Raw genomic sequence first — 10,576 nt, 5'->3', positions numbered from 1 at the left:
AATGATACAGGCATACTTAGAAAAAGAAGCTACGAGTTCCCACCAGTCTCCTCTAACTCAGTAATGAGCATCCGAACTAGAAATCGGAAGGACTTTATGTCTTTTTCCGTTAACCTCTGTCACTGACTGAAAAAATACGTCTATCATTCTAAAACTTGTTCTACCTTTTTTTTCCATTTTCTTTCTTTCTTTCTTTCTTTCTTTCTTTCTTTCTTTCTTTCTTTCTTTCTTTCTTTCTTTCTTTCTTTCTTTCTTTCTTTCTTTCTTTCTTTCTTTCATCCTTTCATTTTTCGATTCCCCACAGACGTTCTGGAACCGCCAATGGCAGTTAATATTAGTATCATGCTTTAATCAAAGGATACTGGCGAGGGTTTACGGATTACCTGTAATGAATTTAAATTTCTGAGGAGAAGTCTCAATATCCCTAGTTCCTTCGACAAGCGTTGGGTTGTTATAATTTCGTGCTCACCTCAATTAAGGAATGGTTCTCACTTAATATCACCATTTTTGGACACTTTTTGTCTAGCGTTTTTATTCCAGTTCACCTGGCTTATAACTTGGTGATAACAAATTGGTCAAAATTTTTTGACGATTTATCATGTGAGCTGTGGTCACATGACCGACCACGCCCTAATTTATGCAAAATTTTATATATTCGGATTACAACCTGATAATCAACTTTAAAAATACTTTTCCTTGTCTTCAAGTCTTAACGTTGCAAAGAATTACCCTAAATTAATTGGGGTTTTTTGAAACGTTTAAATGTAGCGTAGCTATTTAATGTTTTTCTCTCTCCCCAGTCTCTCTCCAAACTAAAAACCTCATAGTTTAACAAAAGCAAACAAATTCCAAAAACCCCGATTAGTTCCCTAAACCCTTGGACCAAAGTCATTCATAGAAAGTAATCTGACTAGCAATTCATTTTCCTAAATTGTCGTAAATTTAAATCGAAATTAAATTTTAAAATTGGGCGTGGTATGTCACGTGACACAACAGCAGCTTCAGCGACAATAAAAATGAAATACTTTGTGGGGATTCTTGGCTCTTGCAAACTTCCAAACCATTACCTTTAATTTACTCTAAAATAGACCACCCCCCTCCAAATCTATCGAGACCCATTCCTTAATTCACGCCGGAGTGTAGCCAAATCCAGCTGTACCTCGTGAGTGGTTTAAGGAAAACGGGTAAATTTCCTACATTTTGTACCAAATACCTTGGTCATGCATAAATTGCAAAAATTGCCAATTTGCCTGGGGCATGACTTTTTCAAAGAAGTGTTATTCATTTGACTCTCGTAGCAGGCACTAAATGTGGCCATTGTCTGTCGACTGCCATTTATAAAAAAAAAGTGTCCTTTGGATGTTCAATGTGCTACTGAAAAAATAGATTACACAATGGTTACGGAGCCGAGTACGGAAGCACTCGATGATCTTCCTCTTCCCCATCCTCTCTATTTCCATCATTTCTGCACTTGTCTCGAGGGCTCGGAACAAGTTGTGCTAATTTTTGTGACTTTAGTAGTGAAGCACCTCTCGTAAGCTTGTAATTGTTTTATATAATTACCAGTGCAGCAGCTACTATTGTTGTTAGGGTTGAGGTATTCTTCTGTTGTTGGTTCTATTTTTGTCTAGAAGGGTTGCGAACCATACACGTGAGACCTTACGAGAGCGGCTACAAGCATCGCCGGCCCTTAAGGTTACCCGATACCTTCAGAGGTGTCTCGCGTTTAAGCAATGTAGCGCGTCCAGTTTAAACTGTAGAAACCTAAACCCCTTATCAAATTAAAGCTTATAGAGCTGACTATCAAACCATACCAAGAACTTTGAAATAAAATAAATTGTTGAATTTTTCACGACCTCTATTTGCGAGCGTCCGAATCACCTTTTTAAAGCTACAAGTCAAAGTGAATTTTGTTTTTTGCTAATTTAATTTGCTCCTCAGTTTCCGGAAAAAAACGCTAAAAAAACGTGTCTGCGTTTTGCCATATTCAATCGCAGTGAAAAGTTATAGAGCATCTTCGAAATAGGATGAAAAAAATGTAGAGTAATCGTACAAGAATCGCTCTCGGAGAAAAATATTTCGAAAAAAAAAATTCGCAGACTCGTTTTTGTTGTTTATATGTTAAACTAGCTACTGTCCAAATTTGAAGGCAAACGAAAAAATTCCTTTTGAGTTTTAGCTCTTTGAAGTGGCTCCTCCAAGTGAAAAAATTTATTCGAGAAAACAGCGCTAAAAATTCGGCAATTCATTTTATTTCAAAATTCTTTTTTTTAGTTGGATAGCCAGTTTTATAAGCTTTAATTTGATATAAGGGTTCGGGTATCTACAGTTTAAACCGGACGCGCTACATCGCTTGGACGCGAAACACCTCTGAAGACACCTCTGAAGGTTCCGGGTAACCTTAAAGGGGAAGTGTCATGGGGTTTTTGACCTAGTTTTGTTAAAAATGGTGAAATAGGACCTTAACTTACCTACGAAATATTTCTAGAACAACGAGAGGAAAGAAATCGACTCAATTCTTGAAAGGAACAACTCGTGATCTGTTCTAGCGCATTTTAGAAACAAAAATCCGAGAACCTGAACAACGTTAGCCTTTCATTTTTCGTTTCAATCCATTCCGATCTACTCTGTCCCTGGCCAGAGGCACTAATCGATAGTTTTTATTACACTAGGGTGATCAAAACTAGACAATTGCTTTTTGTTTCTGTTGAAAGAAAAACATTTTTGGGTTTGAAATGACATCAAATTCGCGTGATACTTCCCCTTTAAACATGGTGTTTTTCACATAATACAATATCACAATGCTACTCTTCTTGCCTTTCTTTTTGTTTTGTTTCACTATTAAGTTACCAGTGACTCATATTTTGTTTTATCTCAAAACAGGTAAGGTCACCAAATTCAAGTACTTCGTAACCTTGACAATGAAGCGTGGTGTTTCCACTCAATTAGTTTCAGCAATTAACTGTAAAAGCCTACGGCATCTTGCGGTCACAATCCCTTAGAAAAACCCGCCGTCAAATAACATAGTTATACCTTTTAATTTTGTACTTGAAATCCAGAGGTCAAAAATATAAATACTGTGGGGTTTGAAGTTGCACATAAAAATAGTTGACTTCTTCTCTCTTGTAAATTTTACTTTATCGGTTTTAATTTTACATTTCACCTTCACAATGATGCGTGGTGTTTCCACTCACTTAGTTTCAGCAATTAACTGTAAGAGCCCACGGCATCCTTCGGTCAAGATCCCTTAGAAACACCAGTCTTCAAATAAACACAGTTATACCTTCTGAGTTTGTATTTGAAATCCAGATGCTAAAAATATAAATACTGCGGAGTTTGAAGGTGCGCACAAAAATAGTTGGCTTAATTCTCTTTTGTAAATTTTACTTTATCGGTGGTAATTTTGCATTTAACCTTGACGATGTTTAGAAATTTGTTTTTGACACAAGAAAGGAACACATTATAGGCCATTTCCGAGTTGCTTTGAACCTCATTATATGAAAGCGAGGCCTCGTGCATAGTTTATAACATGAGAATTAGTTTCCATTCATATGTAAACAAAACTAATTTTCACATTAGAAGCTTGGTGGCCTTCTCGACAATATTTAAACCCTATATACCTCGGATAGTAAGCAAGATCACCAGTGGTTGGATAATAAAGGTCTCCGGAAATGTCCCTCCTTTTAAATGTCATAATTGTGTACTATGTTCTTCTCAGGCGACTATCAAATTTGCAAAAATCTCTATGCTTGTGGACCCAGTTTTTTTTAAATGAGGCTTCGTCTAACCCAGGGCTAGAGTGTTAGTTTTGAATCAGGTTTATAGCTGAAAGATGTGGGTTCATATAGTTAGTTGGGTTTGTCATACATTTTGACTAATTAGCCCCTTTTAAACTATACTCTTTTTGAAGTAAGCAACAAAATTCTTTTCAATATTAGATAAACGCAGCCCTTTATTTTATCCCTTTAGCCCTTTTAATCTCGGTTAGAAAATCTAGGAGGGGCGCTCAATCTACAGGATGTAATCCTGGGAAGCAAGGTTGCCTTGTATTCTTCTTCCAATTGCAAGAAAACCCAAAGGAGAGAGGGTACTTAAGAGCGTGTCCGCGTAAGAATCACTCACTCAAATTTCGGTGGAAAATAGATTTCCTTTATATTATCTACGCAAGACAAGCAACATATACAATAAACAAAAATGGTGTTTATTTGGGCTGATTCGCTTGTTTTACTTTTGGGAATTTTTTTGTATAGCCACCTGTTGCTTGTCTTGTGTAATAAATATAAAGGAAATCTATTCTTCACCGAAATTTGAGTGAGTGATTCTTAAGGCTGGTTTCCATATGATCACGGATCGCAGATCGCAATAAGGTCTGCGATCGTCTGCGATCATATGGAAACATACTTTTGCGATCGTCTGCGATCCCGCGATCGTGATCGCAGAAGATAGAACCATGTTCTATCTAAAGGCTGGTTTCCATATGATCGCAGACGATCGCAAAAACGGCTGTTTCGACCTGAATCGCAACGATCGCAGAGCAGACCGTAGCCATACGTTTTGGTCAGCGGAAATGTCAAATATACACGCGTGTGTAGGGTGAAAAGCAAACAACATCGCGAACGTGGAAGAGCGGAAATATTGCCGCAAGCAAATTTACTTCTTCTGTTTGTCATGAAGCGAGTCGTCGTCAGCTCCAAAACCGTCGAAAACATCGGTTTTGGATTCGATAACGACCGTATGCAGTTCTTATGTTGCGAAATTTGGCCTCCGCTTCCCCGGCCGATAAATTAAACTTCTGCCCGATTTTGTCCCAACATTTGGCCTTTTTGTTCTTGTCTTTAAAATCTTTGCTGCTGCGATTGTAAACACATTCATAACGAGCAATTTCCTCCATAAATTCCTCGAAATGACAACGAAATGATTGTTGCTACGTAGACCGTTCCTACAATCGAACACACGATCGTTGAATCGTGGGAGAGAACCCGAAATATTATGGGATGCGTTTCGATCATGGATCGCAAAACTTTGGTTTCCATATGATCACACAATTGCAATTGATCGCAGGAAATCGCAGACGATCTCAGACGATCGCAGACCTTATTGCGATCTGCGATCTGCGATCCGCGATCATATGGAAACCAGCCTTTACGCGGATGCGCTCTTACGTTTTTTACAGGAAAGCTCCTCCCAGAGGTCCAACTCATACCCTTCTACACACCAATTTAACATACATAATACAGCTGGCTTTCTTGTATCCTCTGCTCCACTAGCGGTAAGCGTAATCTTTGCACTGTTATTTATCCCCTTTTTCTGCGACCTTTATGAACGTGAAGGGCTAAATTCATAACTGATCAGTAGGAAAAACATTCCAAAGTTCTTTTTCTCAGAAAGAAACCTGAATGCATCTGAACCAGGAGATTTCTTCTTTAATTCATAGTTATTGTACATTACTCATGCTTACAAGAGCCAAAGGTTTCAACGTTTTTAATAATTAATCTCATCTTCAAGTGAAGTATCCACTTTTTCCTGGTATGTCACTTTACACGGTCCAGAGAATCTCTGAGAAAAAAGTTGAAAATACACATTGAGCAAACAGCAATGAAAGATTTAAACTACGAATTTCTGAGCAGTTGTGCACAGACTGATTAGAAAACATATTTTGTTTGATCACCGAGAAAAATAAAGCTGCTTAAACCGGTCACTTAGATTTCTTGCTTTAACCATTTGATACCATACAATAGAACTCTTCCTTACGACCACTTCGTTAATTCGACCACCTCGTTATTTCTTTGTGCCCCGAACGAATTTAAAGTCCAGTCATTTCCTTAGTTTTACAACTTCGTTAATCCGATCACCCCGCTATTACGACCACATTTTAAAGGCCCGAAGGTGATTGTATTAACGGGGTTCCACTGTTTTTCCACTCCATTTTCTTTTTATTATAATTGACCTCTTTTTCGATCTAACAGTCATCCCCGATCTCTACATTAGCAAACCACTGAAACCCCTAACCCCTGAGAGAACTTGTTCCTCGATAGCTGAAGTATACATTTTTCTGAGCTATTTAATTGTTTTAGGAAGTCTAATTTGTGTTTTAATTATCTTTGTTAACCTAAGAGGCATTTTATACCCGCTGCAGTTTAACAATCGATTTCGTCGAGGAAATTCTGGAAAGATTTCCTACAAATGTTAATCCCTAGTCTTCTCTTTTAAAAAAGCCGTGTGACTTGACAAAATGCAATAAAAAAGAAAAATACTAGATGAAGCAAACGCCCGTATCAGACAGCAGATCTTAAACTAATTGTTGATGAGTGTTTTTTACGTCGAATAATAATTTAACCAACAGACAGGTAGAAAAACTTTATTTATTTTCATCCACGATGTCCAGTTTCATTTTACAATGATCTTCCAGACTCGCCCAGCTGTCAATGTAAAATCATTTGTTGAAGACCTTTTACCTAGCTGCTAATGTAGCTTTGAATCCACTTGGTATATTTACTGACTCTAGCGTTAACAGAGTAATACCCAGGATGACAGCCCCTTCGACCCCAACTGACCACGCCCTGCAAGAACCATCTACCGCTCCAATCCTTACACACGATTGGTCCACCACTGTCGGTGTTGCATGTCTGAATGGGGCTAGACTTGTCTTGCCCTGTGCAGAACATAGCGTCTGTTATAGGAATACCAGCATTCTCGTAGTTTTTTTCGCACTCTGATTGGCTAACTTTAGGAAGCATGGCTTGTTTGAGGGTATCCGCTCTGCTGTTCCAGTCCCCAGGTATGGTCAAACCCCAACCTAGAGAGTTAAAAAATTAATGATAAGAGAAGCAGAGACCAATACAACGTAGCGTTACGTTTTAGTGTAACATATTTCGGTTGGCCAAACCAGCCTTCTTCAGTTATAATGAGAATTTGCATTGGGAAATGTGCTTGTATTAAAGTATTTGCGTAAAATCGGAACTACTAAAGTGATTGACAGTATAAAGATAAAGGCAGAACAGTTCTTCCACATGGCCTCAATATTAGCGAAAAAAATTACTAGCATTTTTCCTGTGTATAGTTTTTATTTTACTTTATTCTTTTTATTATTCTTTGCTTTTTCTTTATACTGTCAATCACTTTAGTTTTACCTAGTTCCGATATTGTGCGGCCAGCCGAAATATAGTACACTCTAAAACGTAATTCCACGTTGTATCGGTCTCTGATTCACGGCTCTTATCATTTGTATTTGTTAAGCCTATCAGATCAACAATTGATCCAACTTATACCAGCAGGATTATCGACCACGGTTGTTGCTCAGACATTACTCATGAAAAATTAACTCCACTATTTTCCAGTTAGTTCTTATCAACTTCCGTAGAATAAAGGGGGACGATTTCAGTAACATTGGGCCAATCGGGCAACGTTGCATATCGTCATTTAAAGGGGAAGTATCATGAGGTTTTTGGTATCTTTTGTTAAAAATAATGAAATGAGACCTCAATCAGTTGCCAAATAATTCTACAATGATGACAGGAAAGAAATCAACTCAATTCTTGTAAGGAACAACTCGTGATCTGTTCTAGCGCATTTTGAAAACAAAAATGCGAGAACTTGAAAAACATTAGCCTAACATTTTTCAAGTTTCAATCCATACCGACCTACTCTTTCTCTGGCCAAAGGCACTAGTCGACAATTTTATTGCACTGGGGTGATAATTTACAACAAACTTGACAATTCTTTGGTTGTTTCTGCCGACAGACAAACATTTTGGGGTTTTGAAATGACAGCAAATTTGCGTGATACTTCCCCTTTAAGTGACTTTCATCGATATTGTTGCGACATCGCTTCCCTATTTATTCCTTTTTGCTGTGCATACGTGAATGATAAATTTCCCTTTTCAAAATCTTCCTCTTTGAGTGGTCAGCGTTATTTACAATGTCTGTTTTCGGAGCGTTTTCGCTCGCATAGGTGCGGGCAGAAGGCCTACTTGGGATAAAAAAAGTCTTAGATTTAAAATGAAAAGGAGCAAACACAATCGAAACAGGATCCAAGGGGATGGGGCCAACACTTGTGTCTACTTGCAGCGAGTCCCTTTGCTCAGCTAACGCAAGCTTGTGTACGAAAGTCAGTACTTAGCGTTTCAAAACTTGTGATGACACGGGATTTTGCTAGGGTAAGGCATTAACAACATTTACATTTTGCAATACAGTAGTAATTTAATAGATTTACCAGTTGCGTAACATTTCCTTCCGTCCGGAGTGACGTATCCTTGAGACGGAAGACAAACCAGGCTTACTCGACTGTTCAGTATAGCGGGGCGCTTCAGTTTAATTAATGCTGGAAAAAAAAAAAAAGAAAAAAAATCGTTGCTGTGATATCAGCTACAAAATTAATATAATACAAATTCGTTTGAGCCCAGAGACAGGCAATAGTGTATATGCCCCACTCCTGACCAAAAAAGCTACTGCCTGTGACACAAAGGTGCGGATAGCAATTGAACAATCGTTACCAATACGTATACGTGCGAAACAGAAAATATCTAAAGTAGAATCAAGAATAGACATGCGGCGATAACAATTAGGTTCTGATCGGACCATGAACAGCTGTTAGATCTTTTGCGGCCACCCCTTGTGATGTTGTATAAAAAACTTTCAGCTGTCTTCACAGTTTACTTCACGGTCTATTATGAATTGCCTCACGCAATCGTCTGTAAGCTAAGTCTTCACCGCACAGTGTTATTTCAGAAGGAACACGATACAGTGGGGAAAGCATTGCTAATCAGCAATTTAAACAGAAACAAGAACACAACAGTTAGCATTTCTAACTGTTCATTTTAATTTTTCTACTACAAATGAAACGCGGGAGGAGACAATATCTCGGCTATGCACAACGGTAAAATCACATCTGATTTCACTAGCAAGTTCCTTCCCGCGGTTGCCTTGATTCTCACTGCCAGTTCTAGAAATACAAGGTACTTACCGATATCGTTATTAATAGCGGACGGTTTATAATAATCTGGATGCACGATGATGCTGGCCACACGAAACACCTGCTCGTAGCCTTCTTGCGTGCTCCGACGGTGTTCACCGAGAGTTATCTTGAACCATCGGTACATTCTGGGCGTTTTCGCATGGTTCACGCAATGCGCAGCTGTGACAATCCACTGTGGGCTCACCAGGGACCCTCCACAGAAATGATTTCCACGGTAATTGATCTGTACCATCCAGGGCCATGAATTGGGCTGCGCATCCTGGCCACTAACGATCCTGGTGTTTGGACGGATTCCACAAGATGTTGCTAAGGAGAATATTGCTTTGTTAGCTTCTTTTTTTTAACAGTACTATAAACTGACCGTTTCCCAACCAAAAACCAAGTTTAACATTGGAGAAAGTTATGCCTGAAACTAGAAAATCAGTGGTACTGTACCGACGATACTTTAATGTTCAACTGTTTCGTTGAGAAAAATGTAAAGGACCCGTCACGCAACGTGTTGCAAACCGTCTGCATCCTACAATGTCCAGGCCAGTTTTTACTGCGTAAGCAAAAGTGTTTTGTTTGGCTATATAAACAGCGTTGATATAGAGAGAGATTTGTTCTGACGAATGCCTATAGAGTCTATAGCTAAGACTCGAAACGTCCACTCGGAACACTTGAATCTCTTTACGGTGGCAAATTTAACTTATCAACTCTGTGGCGGATAAAAAAAATTATCATTCTCCAGAAAAGAGCACTTTGCATGATTTATTTTACCGATAGACGTGAACATGCTGTTCCCTTGTTTGCCGATGCGAATATCTTTACCTTTGAAGTTTCTATACTACGAGTCTGTTTAATAATAGTAACACGCCTATAAACATCCTGAAAATGTTTCGAAAAACTTTCAATGTCCATTCATATAACACTCGATTATCCACCTCTGGAAACTTTTACGACCAAATTTCTAGACTAGAAATATATAAACGTTCTTTTTCGCGATTTGGCGTAAGACTGTGGAATGAGATATCGCGTCGCATAAGAGATTTACCTCAGAAAGATTTCAAAGGAGAAATTGGCGGGTTTCTCCTCAATATTTTGGTTAATGACTATATTGAAACGCCTATTATAGTACAAATAATAGGTCTCGCCAGTTACTTGCAACTCGTTAATTTTTGTTTTTCGTTAATTTTTCGACTTTTTTTTGGGGGGGGGGGGGGTGTGTGCTACTCGTGATTTCTTTTCCTCCCCTAAATTCTATTTGATCTGTCTTTGATTGTTATGACTGTAATAATATGAATTTTGTCCTTAAACAGTTGTAAGTCTGGCCCGCCTCTCGATTACCTCTCGGTACCAGCGGGCCAGTCTCTCTTTTTTGCTAAATTTTTGAATTTTTGAATAAACATTCGTTTCTATTCCTTCACCGACGCTGCACTACAGTTTCTTTAGAAGCTAACTCTCTTATTTATTTCAATTAATTTTCGTCACATAAAATAGCACTTGCAGATGGAGGAGGCGTTTACTGAGTGCTCTTGTAAGTCCCACGCTTTTAGATCTTAATGTAATTCCAATATCAGTTTTTGATCATTCCGCGTGGAAAAAAACCTAACAAAATTAAAGT

The 10,576-nt window shown here is 38.4% G+C and overlaps 1 protein-coding gene across 1 annotated transcript; it reads right to left on the bottom strand.

The window, feature by feature from the left end:
- Positions 1-5,421: 5,421 nt before the first annotated feature.
- On the bottom strand, positions 5,422-9,268 carry LOC146452918 (CUB and peptidase domain-containing protein 1-like). The gene is made up of 4 exons (XM_085097251.1): positions 8,962-9,268; positions 8,212-8,319; positions 6,456-6,796; positions 5,422-5,556 (listed from the first exon to the last, which is right to left on the bottom strand). The coding sequence occupies exons 1-3, from the start codon at positions 9,203-9,205 to the stop codon at positions 6,456-6,458; spliced, it is 693 nt and encodes a 230-aa protein (XP_084953377.1). The 5' UTR covers positions 9,206-9,268; the 3' UTR covers positions 5,422-5,556.
- Positions 9,269-10,576: the final 1,308 nt, after the last annotated feature.

The sequence above is a fragment of the Pavona decussata genome, unplaced genomic scaffold (assembly GCF_977016875.1).
Source record: "Pavona decussata unplaced genomic scaffold, jaPavDecu1.1 SCAFFOLD_363, whole genome shotgun sequence".
NCBI classification, from domain to species: Eukaryota; Metazoa; Cnidaria; class Anthozoa; order Scleractinia; family Agariciidae; genus Pavona; species Pavona decussata.
The sequence above is the reverse complement of the archived record's forward strand: the minus strand, read 5'-3'. Positions and strand labels throughout refer to the sequence as shown.

Excerpts from the sequence above, each read along its gene's own strand:
- LOC146452918 (XM_085097251.1), bottom strand. The coding sequence starts at position 9,205 with ATGGTACAGATCAATTACCGTGGAAATCATTTCTGTGGAGGGTCCCTG. Across the intron at positions 8,320-8,961 it reads CGCTATTAATAACGATATCG|CATTAATTAAACTGAAGCGC; the intron begins GTAAGTACCTTG and ends TTTTTTTTCCAG. Across the intron at positions 6,797-8,211 it reads AAGGAAATGTTACGCAACTG|GTTGGGGTTTGACCATACCT; the intron begins GTAAATCTATTA and ends TTAACTCTCTAG.